Below are 17,327 nucleotides of genomic sequence, written 5' to 3' on the forward strand. Positions count from 1 at the left end.
TCTTGAGGACTGATGAGGTGGAGTTGGATAGTTCCCTTAGCTATGTTGAGCATCCAGTGCAAATTCTTGATCGCAAAGAGAAGCAACTGAGGAATAAGACGATTCCACTGGTTATGGTGCAGTGGAGTAGACATGGGAGAGAAGAAGCTACATGGGAATTAGAGGCAAAGATGCGTCAGGAATGGCCTCATTTGTTTGAAAATGTAATAAATTATTCCATATATTCTGATTTCCCAATGTATTATCAGTGGTAAATGTTTGTAAACCACTTTTGTATAAATGTTATGTATGCTAGATTTCGAGGACGAAATCTTTTATTAGTAGGGGAGAATGTGAGAGCCCAGTTTAAGTAAAAGCCCGGCCCAGTTTGATTTACTAAGTTTAAAAAAAAAAAATATAATAAATTAAAAAAAAAAAAAAAGATCAGACACTGTACACGTTTCTCTCTCCTTCAATTTCTGCATTTCCCGATCGTTCTCGACCCTTCACCATTTTCGAAGCTTTGACCTTCGATTCTAGCCGCTCCGGTCGCCGGAAAAATAAAGTAAATATATGGTTGGAAAGCTCTCGACTAGAGCTACGTTGTGATACCCTTTTTGCTAAGAAAACGTGCGACGCTCGGAAACCCGTCGGAGACCGCCACTCGTTTTTCGCCGGAATTTGTGAGGAAACTCTCGGTTTAAGCTTCCTAGAGCTTTACTCCGAAGCCTTGAGGTAGAATTATGATTTTAGGGTTTCGAAATTTTGGGTATTTTGAATAATTCGAGTTCCAACAATTGATATATATTGGATTATTGATTGTAGGTACTATATCGGAGCGATTGGAGGTATCTATCGAATTTTTGGAATTTATTTGAATTAAATTCGAAAATTCAGATTAAATTATTTGGGATTTAGGATTTTTGAAATGTTAAATCGTTATTGGGATGTGTTTAGAGCAGTAGAAATAGAAAATGAAAATTTTGGAAATTTCTAGAAATATCGAAAATTTCAGATTCGGTACGATTGAATTTTCGAAATTTCAAGTTGTCCGGTATTGAGATATTTAAGTTAAATAAATTGGTATATTTGACTTTGCGATGAGTTTTAGAAATTTTAAAGCCTAAATTATGGATTTTCGGAATTTTAGGCTAAATTAGTGAATATTGGAATAATAAATTGAAATTGATATGAAATGTATTATTTGCCACATGATTGGATTATTCGAGAAATCCTTAAGAAATTTCAGTGGTAAATTAAGGGTTCAGTTGAGGTACGCATGAACTGTTTTATTATGACGTCTATAGTGATGTGAAATGACGTTAAGTATTATGTATGAGTTGTGGCGTGCTTTATGTGCTTTTGTGAATAACGTGATTGCATTCACGCATTTATTTGAGTTGATCTCATTAGTGCATAGCATTTCGAGCCTTGACTCCGTTGATTGCTATTGTTACTGATCTATCGAGTTGTAGCGTCATCGATGGAGTGGGTGGGTAGGATTAGCACTCCTGATGACTTGCATGAGGACTGAGCGGGTCGCACCCGTACCCTCGATGCTACGTGCATGGATGAGCGGCGGCATGTTATTACGTTGCTGCAGTCCTGGCACGGGTGGCCACTGTTACTGTTGTTGATGCGATTCATTTGGACTCCATTTTGGTATCCATTATTTCGTTGCTACCGACACGCATTGCATTACATTGCATTGCATCGCATTTTACTTGACTTTATTTCATGTCAGTTATATTTGTCGTAATATTACTGGTTCGTCGTACTGGGGCCCGACCCCTCGTTTCTTTTTATGCTGTGGTTATTTTTGATGCCATAGCAGGTTATCCAGGAGGATTTGACGCGTCTGGTGGAGCGTCAGGTAGTGGTGCCCAGTCGTCGAGTCGTGGTTGAGAGTTCCCAGATAGATATATACTATATTATGGAGTCACACATTTACCGGGGAGATGCCCCGTGTAGCTGTACTGATGTTTTTACTATGTTTTGAATTGTTAGTTGTGTGATCGAGCCTTGCCGGCTCTGCATGTGTTTAGTCCTGGCCAGTGCGGCTATAGGTTTGTGAATTGATGTTATGACTTTATTTCGAGTATATAAATGTTGTTGTGATATTTTGATATTTTTGGGATGTCCTATTTACGAATAGGTCATGCCGAAATTTCTGTAGGCCCAAAATGAGAAAATTTTAATCGCTTTCGCTGTTTACATTAATAAATCCTGGTTGTTTGGTCATTAAATATTAATCAGGAGCACGGGCTCCCACAAGGACTCAGTTGTTATGGCTGCTAGGACACTTAGTAGATTTGCTGGGTTTGGTCTTATCCCCAAGTTTTCATGATTTCTTCCGAGAATGCCAAGTTGATGGTCTTACATTGTGTTGAGCTGGTCGAGATTTCAAGAATGCCCAGTTAATGGACTTACATTGTGCCGAGCTGGTCCGATTTTCGTGAATGTCAAATTCGTAGACTTACATTATGTTGAGCTGATCGAGCTTTCGTGAATGCCAAATTCATGGACTTCAATTTTTCCAAGTTGGTCGGACGTTCATGAATGGCAAATTTATGGACTTACATTATGATGATATGATCGCGCTTTTTTGAATGCCAAATTCATGGGCTTACTTTGTGTCGAGCTGGTCGGGCTTTTGTTAATGCTTACATTATGTGGAGCTGGTTGGGCTAGTCGAACTTTTTTGAATGCCAAATTCATGGACTTATAGTATGCTAAGTTGATTGGACTTTCGTGAATGTCATATTCATGTACTTACATTATGTCGAGCTGGCCGGACTTTCGTGAATGCAAGATTCATGGACTTACATTATGCTGAGTTGGTCGGGCTTTCATTAATGCCAAGTTAATGGATTTATATTGTGCCGAACTGGTTGGGCTTTTTTATGGAAAACCAGGATAACCTCTTTTTATAAAGACCAAATATTTTTTTTTTGGGAGAAAATACTAGGAGTTGTTCGGAGGAATACCAAGATTAGCTCTTCCATTAAAGATCAGAAACTCTTTCGGGAAAGACCAGTGGCTCTTCCGTAGAAGACCAAAAGTTGTCCGAAGGAAGATCAAGGGCTCTTCCGAGGGAGACCGAGATGAGCTCTTAGAACAATAAATCTTTTGAGAAAGACTAGAAGCTTTTCCGTCAGAGAAAATAAATTGTTCGGAGAAAGACCAAGATCTCTTCCGAGTAAGATCAAGATGAGACCAGAAACTTTTTCGGGTAAGACCAAAAATTCTTTTAGGGAAGACAAGGGACTCTTCCGTGGAAGAACATAAATTGTTCGAAGGAATACCATGAGCTCTTCCGAGGAAGATCAGGATAAGATCTTCCCATTAAAGACTAGAAACTCTTTCGGAGAAGACCAGATGTTCTTCCATGGAAGACCATAAACTTTTTTGGGGAAGACCAAGAACTATTCCGTGGAAGTCTAGAATTTTTCGGAGGAATACCATGAGCTCTTCTGAGGAGGATCAGGATGAGATCTTTCCATTGAAGACTAGAAACTCTTTCGGAGAAGACCAGGTGTTCTTCCATGGAAGACCATAAAAATTTTTGGGGAAGACCAAGAACTCTTCCGTAGAAGTCTAGAATTGTTCGGAGGAAGACCATGAGCTCTTCCAAGTAAAATCAAGATGTATTTTTCCCATGAAGACCAGAAACTCATTTGGGAAAGACAAGTGACTCTTCCGTAGAATATCAAAAACTCTTTCGGTGAAGACTAGTGGCTCTTCCATGGAAGACCGAAAATTGCCCAAACGTTACTAAAACCAATTGAGTGATATTGAGAGGCATATGTCTGTTCGACTGATCTATGCGTCATCGAGGTTGTTCTTATTTGTGGAGCTCATTCTCATCAATTTTCTGTTGACATCGAATCATCTTATTACGTTCTCTTTATTTGCTATCTTATCTCTTTTTTACAAGTTTCCACATATGACGCTAATTGATGTAACCAAAATTTTACATCGGATTCGATCTGGTGAATGGATTTTAAATCTTCCAATCTTTGGGTAGGGTAGGTCAAATGGGGTCTACACAGATGAAAATAAGGTTAGGGGCGCCAAAGATATTTCTGGCGTGACCCTTGTGATACTTAAGTTAGTGCTCCGATTATAAATGCAAAGAACAAAAACGTAATATAGTAGTGCTAAGATAGCAAAAGAGCTAAAGTAAGTGATGTATAAAGTTACAACAAGTACGGCAAAAACTTGTGTGAAACGGTCTCACCGGTCATATTTGTGAGACGGATCTCTTATTTGGGTCATCCATGAAAAAATATTACTTTTTATGCTAAGAGTATTACTTTTTATTGTGAATATGGATAGGGTTGATCCGTTTCACAGATTAAGATTCGTGAGACGCACTCACATGAGACCCACTCAACAAGTACATGGTACTTATAAAAGTGAGATGGGTTGATTACTTTTCAAGAGTATAATCCTTGTTGAGGTAGAATTATTTTCAAGATAGGAGACCTCTAAAAGTAGGACTCACTTCTTATGACGTCTAGGACTCTTACCATATTTGGTGGATTGTCTTATCCCGGATCCCGGTGGATTTCTTTCGCATCACTAGAGATTACCAAGTGTTTTTTTTTCTATATTTACGAGATATAACTAGCCTATGGATACTTTTAGTTAATGGGCTCGGCTCTTTCACCCTGTCCACATGGGCTCAGCTACATATTCATCTTTATGGGCTCGGACGAGTGCAAGGTTTGAGCCTTTTCGAGATAGGGTCTGATTGAGCATCAAAATATATATTATTATCACGAGTAAAGTTTACAAGTCTAATGGCATTTCCTGGATATTATTTCGGTAAATGCTTTATCCTTATAAAACACATTCATTAATTATGTAATATCAGGCAATTTCCAAATCCAAATCAGATGAACAAAAATAGACTTCTCGTGAGACGGTCTCACAGATCTTTATTCATGAAACGAGATAACTTTGTTCATATTTACAATAAAAAGTAATACTTTTTAATATTTATTTCAACAAACCTGACTCAAATGAATTTTTGTAATAAAACAAACCGTTACAAACGCATAAACAGGATAAAACAATCCCTTACATTGCATAATCAAAAAGTAAAAAGGTCTCCTCTCACTCCACAAATTAAATTACAAACACAGAGACTTTATTCACGAACCTTAACCATGCATATCTTTCAGATATCATCTCGGATCATAAAACTCAGTCATTGACATGACGTTCTCTGATTCAATAGAATGAGGTGACTTATTTTGGGATGACTGAAAATTATTTCAAAAAAATGTTCTGTAGATATAATTTTTAAAATCAAATTATATAAAAAAATTAATTTTAAAAACATTTTTACAAAATAGTTGTCCGAATATATACTTAAAAAATATATAAATGTTCATCCAAAGAGAGCCACGATAACCAATAGTTTGTTGTGTGCGTATTATGTGAGACCGTCTCACAGATTAAGATCTGTGAGACGGGTCAACCCTACCTATATTCACAATAAAAAGTAATACCCTTATCTTAAAAGATAATACTTTTTCATGGATAATCCATTTAAGAGACCCGTCTCACAAATATGACCCGTGAGACCGTTTCACACAAGTTTTTGTCTAGTTTGTCACTAAACAAAATCATTTTCATCGGATTTATTATTGAAGAACGGTGAATGGGCCAAGGTTTTTGTAGCAAAATATTGCTTAATTAAAATCAACCAGGAAGTTTGATATGTTAATATTTTTTTATGTCTAATATATATGCTATTATTTTAAGTAACATATTAATTATTAAAATCGAAGTATTGAAACTTGCTTAACATAGTCATTAATCACGGGTTGACTGCAATTTTTTTGGGAGTCAGAAAATTTTGTTTTTCGTTTTCTAAATAAGTATTCTACATTAGTAGTCTTATTTAGATTAAAATTTTCTTTATTTTTGAATGAGGCATTATTGTTTTATGTAAATCATTATATCATCAGTACAATATATTTTCTTGCATAAGTAACCAAGTTCGACACAAAAAAATTGAGCCTTCTTTCAGACTTGGATATGAGACGATGAATTCACTCGATTTATATCAAGTTCGAAAGCACAGTGTAAACGATAATGACACGTAAATGTTTCTTTTGATCACTTCAGTGATACTTGACAAATACTTAATTTTAATTAATTTTCAAATTAAACCCCATTTAAAAACTCGATTATCGAAAATTATGAATTCGATCGAGTCGTTTTAACATAGTGGTGAAATGTGACATGCATGAAAATTAAACATTTTACATGATTATCATCAAATAGAACAAAATCGTACGTCCAATAAGTAGAAGTTTCAAACTTCTTATTTATTGTCACAATCGATGCCTAATAGTTTCAAGATTATATTTTATTAATATAATAACAATTTATATTAGTAAATATAGGCCAGAGACTTGCTTATTAATTAATTCTGAAAAAATAAATATATATTTTAATTAAACATTGTGACATCCTTTGGGACATAAGATTCGGAATGGCTTGTCCAAGCTTTACCAGTCTTGCCTTGGCTGGCTAGATTCTTCTTCCCCTCATATTGGAGTATTGGTCGATGCTGCAGAAAATATATCATGCACGTGTCATCTAAATATGTATTATTTATCAACTCAAAACTGTAAAAACATCAATAGTAATTTATTTACTGTAATACTAATTAATTATATGTCATAAATCCTTATTGATAGCAGATTTTTCATTGTAATTGACTTCATCAGTACAAATATGAAGTAGAATGATTCTATTTAATTTGAGTAAATTTCTTGTGAGATGCTATCACGGATTTATTTCCATCAAATGGGTCAACTCGACTCATATTTACAATAAAAAACATAACAAAATAATATTTTCTCATGGATTTGACCGAATAATAGATACGAACTCTTAAAATTGACTCATGATATCGTCTATAAAAAAGTTTTGAGTGTGTCTAATGTGAGACCGTATCACGGATCTTAATCTGTGAGACGGATCAATCCTACTCATATTCACAATAAAAAATAATATTTTTAGCATAAAAAATAATATTTTTTCATGAATAACCCAAATTAGAGATCCGTCTCACAAATACGACTCGTGAGACCGTCTCACACAAGTTTTTGCCAAAAGTTTTTTGTGATTTAATTTTCTATTTGAATAACATTGACTTGGTTGAACAAATACACCCACACCCAACCAAATTTTATTATACCAATCTTAGTATCTTGGTTTTCATATTTCACCTTATCTTTATAAAAAATCAATCATATTAAAAATTTATAAATTAATATTTTACTAGTAGAATATGTTACTCTGTTCTTTATATAACATGTTCCTTTTAGTACATAGTCAACTGTTTTTCAAAAAAAAAAAAAATTAATCATATTGCAAAAATTGATCAAATCAATGATATTAAAATCAGGTGAATTAAAGGGATATCTTAAAAACACTTTGTCATGCTATATATCATATTCTCAAATCGCGAAATGGTCATAGACTAGAAGCACTTAGTCACTTAGTGTGTGCAAGAGTTGGAAAATCTTGTTTTCGATCTTACTATTCACAATCAGTGTTAGGATCAATGGTGAATCCAAGAGAAACGCCGCAGAATCCAGGTAAGGTGGCTATGGCGGTGGCATTAGGGCTGTAGGTACTTATCAGCTCCATCAAGCACCGGCAGACAGTGCGGATGTTGTCGCCGGAGTCCGCCAGATTGTTCAGGCTGGTCGTGGCCACACAGCACGGTGAACCTGGAATCGGGTCTGGGGAACCGTAGGTCACGAAGCTGGAGCAGGCAGAGACCAACGATGTGACGATGGTGCAGTCGGCAGAGAATGCTACCCGGAACCAGGAGAGCACAACAGCCACCACTACGATCGCACAGGCTGCGGTGCGAACAGAACTGATTCGCACCATTTGGTTATATCGATCGCTCATCATTCAATTAGTTTGTTCTTTAAAATAAAATAAATTTAATTGAATGAGGTAGAAATATTATAGAGTGCGTGCGAAATTAGGTGAGCAAGGTTTGGTGCAAAATGCGTAGCGTGTGGCAATTGCATTGAAGTTGCATGGGATGATTACTATACGTGAGTTGAGTACGCTGCTTTCAAGCTAGAGCTCATGTTCCATTCAAACTATATAGCAATTTAAATATATAAATAAAGAAATGTTCAAAATTCACAAATTATGAATCAAATCAAATTCAACTTTTTGGGCCTTAATCTCAAGATCTTAGCCCGCATTCCCGCCCTTCATTTAGACAAAAGGTACCTTTTATTTAGGAAAAAGGGACATTTCATTTTTTTAAGATGATTTTATATCGATCGGATCACATATATGCATGAATAAAAAATAGCATTTTTAATATAAAAAATAATGTTTTAAAAATACTACTTTTCATTGATATGAGTCGAACAAATCTGCATGTAAATAATATATAGAATATGTCTATGTGACTGGAGATGATAACTTTTCCCATGAGTTTGGAATCCCACGTGTAAAGCTCGAAATGTGGATGAAAATCTCTGATTTTTTCATAGTTCGGGATGGAGCGAGTATGAGATTACTATCTCCATTTCCGAACATGTCCCGAAAATAATATCAATAATAAAATAATAATATTATTAGTAACAATAATATAATAATATTATTATTTTTTAAAATACTATCAATAATATTGATATTAATAGATAATAATAAGTTTTAGTTTGAGAAAATCTTTGAACCCGTCATCGTATTGTCATATTAATATTTTCGATACGAGGATGAGGATAAAGATGTGAAGTTGATCCCCGAAGTTTCGGATTTAGGGATTACCCGAACCCGAAAAAACGTGGATCGAGACAGTATGAGTGTGGAGATGAATTCGGGGACAGAGATGACAAACCCGCCCCCGCCCTCGCCCCATTGACATCCTTCTCTGTGACGATCTCACGATTCTATTTTCGTAAAACAGATCAGTCCGACCCAATTCGTATTTACAATGAAAAATTATATTTTTAATATAAAAAACAATATTTTATCATAAATAGAGTCGAATAACATATTGATATCATAAAATTTACTTATGAGATAGTTTCACATAAATTTTTGTGTAATATGTGAATGTCATTTAGACATTCGATCAAATCGTCATATATAAAATAAAAATATTTTTATTCAATATCGAGAATCACAATCTCATATTTATTCTTTAAATAAATTATATATTTTTGTATGTATACAACTTCGTCCAGATCAAGTACCATTTATTAACAAGAAAATCCATAAACCTAAAATTAAGTTGGAGCTTGTATCCAAAACCCTGATGCCCATGGTTATAACTTTTCATGTTTCACTCAAATTTTATAACAATTAGAATTAAAAAATAGTTTAATTTATTTACATCATTCAATCAGCCAAGCCGAATTTCGTTCGGTCCATCTAAGCAAAAATCAATTGGTTGCTGCCACTCATTTTCCTAATGTTTATTTGACTTTTAAATAAAGGGAAATTGCACTTTGGACTAATACTGGTCAATAATTCTAGCTACGTAGCAAAAGAAGGTTCTATATTTAAAAAAACTTTTAGAGATAGGAATTTTCAGCAAAATCAAAGGAGGAGATTGAAGAAAAATTATTATCATCTATGCTAATCCCCACCGTAGGCCCAAACAAGACATCAATTGCACACCTTACTCGAGTTGCTCCTCTTCAACCAAGATGGCGGCTCATCCAACGGCTCGGATTTGATGTCCCTCCCCGGCTGCTGGAGCCGCAAATCCGTACCACTTTCGCCTTCGCGCCCGCGTTTTAGGCAGACTGGCACTCCGAATAATCTCGCGCTTAGTTCCTCCGCTGCGGATTTCATGTCATTCACGGATTCTTCGCCGTTTAATGCTGGCTCAGCTGCGGCGGCGATGCCAGTTTCCTCGCAGAATCTAGTCGTTGGGAGTAGGTCCAATGGCTTCACCGGATGTTCTTCCCAGCTTAATCTACGACGATAGTCTCGCCGACCGTTGCTGCTATTATTGCTCGAAAAATTGGACATTAAATTGTAGATACCGTGGCACATGTTCTTCATCTGGCATAACTCTTTGTTGAGCTGAACGTTTTGCTTTCTCAATCTCTCGTTTTCGCCGATCAGCTCCGCCTTGTTGCAGTTGAACTCGCGGACGAGTACGGGCGAGTCAGAAGAGGAAAGCACATATTCTTCGCCGGAGTCCGACGGAGACACCGCCAGAGGATTTACAGCTGGTGTCGGTGGTGATGAAGGCGCAACCGCCGTGACCGGTGACGGAGTCGCGATTTTCCGTCGATGTATATCGCTCAAGAGGTTCATCTCGCCTCTCCGGAAGCAATCGTGGGAGAACTCCCACCGATCAGGTACTACCTTCCTAAATCCCTGTATTTCCACGAAAAACAACTCAACAAATCACCCCAAAAACACACAAAATTCCACACCATTGAAGCATACGTACGTAAGTGTTGAGTTGACGAACGAAACTGGAGAAATTGTTGTGCTTGAAGTACTTGGGAAGCAAATCTCTGGAGAACTCCGTCTGATTCCACACGACGAAACTAGATCCGTCCTCGCTCCACGAAATGACGTCATCGATTGTGTGATCATCCACCAGATGATACGTCTTAGTCAAGAAAGGCGTAGGAATCAATCTCACCGTCGATTCACATCCTCCACGCCGCGCCATGCAGCTCCGCTCTCACCTTCACAATTCAACCACGAAATATATTTTTTTAAAGAAAAATCGTAAAAAAAAACACTAATTCCAGTTAGAAAAATCAATTAACTTACCAGAATCTATGAAATTCAGAGGCAGATCTGGCTGAGAGAGAGATTGGAGCGGAGCACGGCTGTAACTCCTAGAAAGTTCTTCATCTACGGCGGAGATGTGGAGGAGTGCATTAGTTGGGGAAAGAGCGAGAAGTTTCGAGGTACGGGGATTATTAATATAAAATTCATAGCGAGGGAGTTTGTAGAAAGTTAGAAACTTTAAATAATTAATTAATTTTTATGTCTGATTTTTTTAATATAAATTTGGACACGACATATATGAACATAATATTAAATTTTAATCTATGTATGATTCAACTTGTTATATTATTGTATATAATTATATTCAAAATATTCAATTTTTTCTTTCCTTTTTTTAAAAGGATATCCAGTTGTTTCCAATATGATTCAAATCTGATTTTGCAAGTCAAAGTTGTGGAGTAATATATATAACAATAATAAAATTAGTCCAGGTAAATTATACACGTTGAATCCGGTGGTAGATAAGTGTTATGTGTGGCTGAAAAGTGAGGGCAGATATTATTCTCATCCGAACATGGATTATGGTCCCCCGATCAATTTGCATGAATTTATCCATATGTATTTGAGTCCAAGAACCAAGGAAAATTACTTGCGGCCTTAATGGGAGTTGTCCTTTCCATATAATCTTCACACTTTCACTTCTTGCAAAATTATTTTATTTTATTTACAAGAAACCCACAACCCTATTTGTCGCATGCGTATATTTAGGGATACAAATGATCCAAATCAAACAGTATCAAGCTTGAGTTTGGTTTGTTTAAAATTGTTTGAGGCTCGAGCTCGATTCGAGTTTCTATTATCAGGCTCGAGCTTGGTTTGTATTGAAATTACTGAGCTCGTTAAAAGCTCGAGCTCGGCTCATTAAAAGCTCGTTTAGCATGTTAATCAAGCCAGGCTCGAGCTTGATTCATTAATAGCTCGTTTAGCCTGTTTAACAAGCCTGGCTTGAGCTCGTCTCGTTTTTTAGCTCGATAAGTATAGAATTGAACTCGAGTTTGAGTTTGAATTGAGCATGTTAAAAATTAAATATATCTATAAACTAATTTTAAATCAGACATAATAATGTAACTTCATTCATAAATAACAAAAAACGACACAAATAAGAGCAAAAAAAACATAAATAAGTATATTATTGAACATTCCAAAATCATGTTTGCGAGCTACCTAAACGAGCCGAGCTCGAGCTCGAGCTCGTGAGAGCCTATTATCAAACATGTTTGCGAGCTCATGAGTCGAATATCTTTAGGCTTGAGCTTGGTTTGATTAAATTTCCGAGCTCAAAATCGAGCTTGGGCTCGGTTTGATATGATTAACAAACAAACTCAAACGAGTTTTTTATCGAGCCGAGCTTCGAATAGCTCGCAAACCGTTTGGTTCATTTACATCTGTTGCGCGTTTTCCTACCGCAAGTGTAAGGTGTCAAGTTTTAGTACTGGTTAGAGTACAGATATCGATCCCACGAGGAGTGTGTGTAAAATTGTATATCAATTCTTGTAATTAAAATAGTCTCAACTTTATTTAGAGAAATTGAATAAACGGGTGGTTTGGTTGAATGAATTAGCTGAAAACAATGAATTAAATAAGTCACCGAATTGAGAGATAATAATGAGAGAAAGTATCTAGAGAAATGATTTCACAAAGTTTCCACGATAATTATTCACAGTTTAATTTATATTCCTGAATTCCAATCAATTAATGGCCAAGAACACTTAGATTGTTTTATTCCCCCTTTCCCAAGTGACGAATAAAGTGTATCTATCAACTTCGATTCAATTATTCCTAATTAGAATCTACGTTTCATAGATAAATGCTAACAATGTTCTTACTAAGCCTCGCTAAAGTTATACGCCTTCCGAACGCTATAAACATTTAACGATGTGTCTCTAATGATCTATAATCCTAGTCCCTCTCCCGAGTTATAAGATTAATCAAACAACAACAATTTATGGCCAGTAAATTGCAGTGCAGTAAACACAGAGAACACAATTAAACGAAAGCGGAATTCAATCAAATAAGCAACGGTGTCAAATCATCGTTTCAACAGAGTTACGTCATTCTCTAGAATGGAAGTTTAGTTCATCACGAAATCCAAGAGAACCCAAGACATATTTGTAATTCTAGGCATCGATACACAATAGAATAAAGAAACAAAGGAAAAGATAACAAATCCGAAGCGTCGTCTCTGTCCCCAGATCCGTCGTTCTTCGTAGTTGTGATCGATCTTCGCGTGCCGTGCCTTCGTCTCGCCTTCACTCCAAGTCTTCCTCTGTATTTTCGTCCAAAACGGCGTGTCCCCCTTCTGACCTAGCGGTGCACATTATATAGTGATTTCTGGGACGCCGTTCGCGCGGGTGCGCGTGATATCGCGCTGCTGCGCGCGCGCTACTGTGTTTGGCTGTGCATGTGTACGCGCGGTTGCGCGTAATCTCGCGCGCCCGCGCGCAAGCTTCTGTGCATTCGCTTCTTCTGTGCGCGCGCGGGTGCGCGTGATGTCGCGCGGTGGCGCGCGATGTTCTGCTCGGGTGCTTGTCTTTGCGCGCGCAGCTGCGCGCGATGTGGCGCGATGGCGCGCGACTCACTGGTCTTGCATTTGTATGGGTGCGCGCGCGCCTGCACGTGAAGTGGCGTGGCCGCGCACACACATCTGTCCGGTGATGTGCTCGTGGTCGTGCGCTTCTTGGTCCACTTGGCTTCGTGTTCGCTATTTTCTCTATTCGATAAATGACAACATAAACAAACCAAAAACGCATAATTCTGTTCGAAACAAGCATAATTCAAAATTGATTTTAATGTAAATTAAGTGCAAATCTTGCACTTATCAACATCCCTACGCACTTTTAAGCTTCCAACCTACACAAGTTAATCAGTCATCTACGCTAAGCAAGTTCAGTAGAAAAACTCGATCAAGATAATATTGGCAAAAAAAATTGAACTCGTGAACTTGTTGGATTCATCTATACAAATCAATATCGCAGCATAAACGATTGTAGATTTCATTTGTTAAACAGTAGGCAAAACTGAAAGTCTCACGTTATTATAGTAAAAAGCACACATATGGTGAATAGCTATGTTTCCAAATTTAAGGCCAATGTGAATGCATAAATACACAGTTACAGAACTCAACGCACGAGTTCCAGAATCACATTATGGCAGCGAACCCTGGTGAGGAGAGACACTTGAAAGAGTTGTATCGTGGTGTCCGTAAACATATCTTAAGATCCATTAGCACAGGGCGAGGGTTCCTCAATGTCGATGTCTTTGACTCCATCGATTATTGATGGTGTCGAATCTGTTCTTTGTGGGATTGAAACTTGATTGGAAAAACAAGAAGAAACTATGAAAATGGCTTGTAGAGGCAAGTGTTGAACACTTTCTCCGTAAAAAGAATTTTCCCATCACAATGTGCTAAGGTTTGTGGCAATCTTCTCCCAATATACAACTACAACTCTTGCATAATGAGCACTTAAATATCTAAGTTCTATAACAAGAAAATGAATGAAACTCTCTCTTGTTGAAAAAGGAAGAAGAACAATATGCAATGAAATTATGTGTTTTTTATTTTCAATAAAACAAGCATTTAATGTTTTTCATGTGAAAATATATAATCTTTCATTCATAGGGGTAGGGATGGCAATGGGCCGGGGCGGGCGGGTTTGTCATTACCATCCCCATCCCCGAATGTCATATATCCCCACCCTCATCCCCGCCCCGATCCCCGCTTTTTCGGGTTCGGGGAATCACCAAACCCGAAACTTCGGGGATCAACTTCCCATCCCCGTCCTCATCCCCGTTTCAAAAATATTAATATGTCAAGACGATGATGAATTCGGAGATTTTCTCAAACCAAAAGTTATTATTATCTATTATTATTAGAGATAATATTAATATCAATATCAATATTAATAATAATAAAATTATTAATATTTTAAAAAACAATATTATTATTATATTATTAATATTAATAATACTATTATTTTATTATTGATATTATTTTCGGGACGTGTTCGGAGATTTCGGGGATGGGGATATTAATCTCATACCCGTCCCGAATTACATCGAGGATTTAAAAAAAATCCCCAAACCCGAAAAAATCGGGATCCTCATCCCCGTTTCGGGTTTTCCCCGCGGGGACCCAAACCCGTGGGGAAAGTTGCCATCCCTACATAGGGGTGTCCCTTGGCCATGGTAACTGAAACAATGCCGATGAAATGAAAAATGGCAGAAAAATCCGAAGTGACGCCTGTGGGCGCGTTCGGTGCGCGTGCGCGCCTGCGTGTGCTGCCAAGCGCTCTTGGCAGGCGCGCACACCTGCGCACCCGTGCGGTTCACCGAAATCTTTTTTTTCCCCTTTTCGGTTTCCGTCCCATACATGTTCCGACTACTCGTTTGAAGTTCTATCAATATTCCATGAACTAGTTTCTAGTTTAATTCAGAACCACCGAACTTAATATTCGTTCATTTAGCTTCGTTCTTTGTTTCAAATTTTTCCAATCAAACACAATAATTAATTTGCTTAATCTTCATTCATTAAACATCAAAATTATCCAACAATCAACATTTCCAGCCTTGTATCTATTGTCAGTGTTCCTTGTCGAACCCTTCTTCGAGAAAGGATCCCTTAAGTCGAAGTTCTTTAACCTTGCGGAACTCATCGTAGTGAGCTTTCCTATGCTCCCTGAAGCTCTTGCGTCTCTCAGAATCAGATCCGAATAGGTTGCAATAGAACAAGAATAATTAATAGATGCATGGGCAAACCTAGGGGCAACTTCGTGGTGCTGAGCAGGAATGAAACCTATTTTAAAAAATATAAAAACTTTAATTATTTTTTTCTGGATAGCGTCCAGCTTCCAAATGGTCTGCCCATAGACATGAAAAATTAAATTGAAAACAGACAAGAAAAGAACCTTCTTATCATCTTGTTCCATCGCATCAATTTCATCTTGATAAGATGTCCAGCCTGAGCGAAGCGAGTTAGTTTTGCTCGAGGAAGCTACGTCATTTAATGGCTTCTGCATGCATGGCCTCTTCAAAACTATATATCCTCGGAACTCCCTCGAATAGGCGATGGCAATTCTGCTTTTGTGAATAAAACAGTGAGGAAATGTCATAGCACATTTACATCATTTCGATAATCAGTAACTCCTTAAAACCAGATTTTTACATAAAGGTTCTCAAATATTGAAACTAGACATGTGGACAGTATTTGCATGGCACATAGGAAGACCAAACGGAAGTAAAAGCCAAATATAAACAAATAAAATAACTACTTATATATGGGTCAGTGAGGATGAACAGAAGTTACATGTCTTACATGCTAATTCAGTTTTTTATTTATTAAAAAATTAAAATCTTTCCAACTAATAAGCAAGATACCGCAGTAACTTGGATCGAGTTTCAGCCATGGTTCGTCGGAACGGTTGCAGTGCTTGGAACGACAATTACCGTTCCAGCTCCAGTTCCAATATTACGTTGCGGAACGGTTATATAAAAAAATTAATAAAGTCAAAAAATTGGTAAAAAAATTTAAATATAAATTATATCATACTAAAAAATAAAATATATGACGTTATTACAAATTAATATATCAATACAAAACTATTTTGCAATAATAGCACAATTAGAAATACACACTAAAAATTATAACATATCAATGCTAATATCATGAAGAGTGACGCGGATGAGCGAAATCATTGTTATATTCTTCATCACTATCTCGTAGATTAAATTGATTTCGAACATTTGGATATTGACGTGATTGTCCATAGAGATATTGATTAGATTGAGATGACAAAATATCATTAGAATGTGATGACTGATTTTGTAATAGTGTTTCGTCACGACGATTATAGTATCTGAATCAACGATACACATTAGAACTATCAGATGTACTTGAAGATCTATACTCGGGACCATGACGTCTAACACCCCGCCATATAGATGATGAAGATTCATTGTATCTATCACCAATATATTGAGACGACCCATAATCAAATCCACGATGTCTAATTCCATGTGTACCAGATATTGAAAAATCAAATGATTTATCAAAACACGAAAGTTATAGTCTTATATCTTATCTTTCTAAGGCCTCACAACAATTGGATCAATATACAAGACATTATACTAAAAAATCACAACTACTACCACATTTTTCATACAGTTTCTGCACTTCCATTTCCTATGTGGCTCAAGATCAACTTTCTATTCTACACATTCATTTCCATAATCAACAACAACTATGAAATATAATACAAATAACATAATTATTCTATTACCATTCCAATAAACATAACCATAAACAATAACCATCTACAATAACCATTACCATACCTTACCGTAATGAACCATGAATATCTCGTAATCATATTTTTTAAACATCAAACCGTTCCGATCGGCCGTTCCGTTCCGCTTCGCCGTTAAATCGCCGATAAAACGTCGAAAAACAGTGCTACAAAACAATCACCGATTTGCTCTGGAACTTTGGAATGGTGGTCACCGTTTCCGTTCCGTTCCAGTCGTTCCGA

General features: G+C 36.8%; 2 protein-coding genes and 1 long non-coding RNA gene across 3 annotated transcripts; 1 reads left to right on the top strand and 2 right to left on the bottom strand.

The window, feature by feature from the left end:
• Nucleotides 1-1,108: 1,108 nt before the first annotated feature.
• LOC140825917 (uncharacterized) lies at nt 1,109-2,099 on the top strand. The gene is made up of 2 exons (XR_012116755.1): nt 1,109-1,252; nt 1,814-2,099. It is a non-coding gene; the product is annotated as an uncharacterized lncRNA (long non-coding RNA).
• A 5,446-nt stretch (nt 2,100-7,545) lies between these two features.
• On the bottom strand, nt 7,546-7,905 carry LOC140803310 (putative non-specific lipid-transfer protein 14). The gene has a single exon (XM_073159139.1). It carries the CDS (start codon nt 7,903-7,905, stop codon nt 7,546-7,548), a length of 360 nt encoding a protein of 119 aa, XP_073015240.1.
• A 1,569-nt stretch (nt 7,906-9,474) lies between these two features.
• Nucleotides 9,475-10,990, bottom strand: LOC140825923 (heat stress transcription factor B-2b-like). The gene is made up of 3 exons (XM_073187976.1): nt 10,783-10,990; nt 10,451-10,694; nt 9,475-10,374 (listed from the first exon to the last, which is right to left on the bottom strand). Exons 2-3 carry the CDS (start codon nt 10,676-10,678, stop codon nt 9,652-9,654), a joined length of 951 nt encoding a protein of 316 aa, XP_073044077.1. The 5' UTR covers nt 10,679-10,694; nt 10,783-10,990; the 3' UTR covers nt 9,475-9,651.
• Between the last annotated feature and the right edge of the window lie 6,337 nt (nt 10,991-17,327).

This window comes from Primulina eburnea, chromosome 1, assembly GCF_022965805.1.
Source record: "Primulina eburnea isolate SZY01 chromosome 1, ASM2296580v1, whole genome shotgun sequence".
Classification (NCBI taxonomy): domain Eukaryota; kingdom Viridiplantae; phylum Streptophyta; class Magnoliopsida; order Lamiales; family Gesneriaceae; genus Primulina; species Primulina eburnea.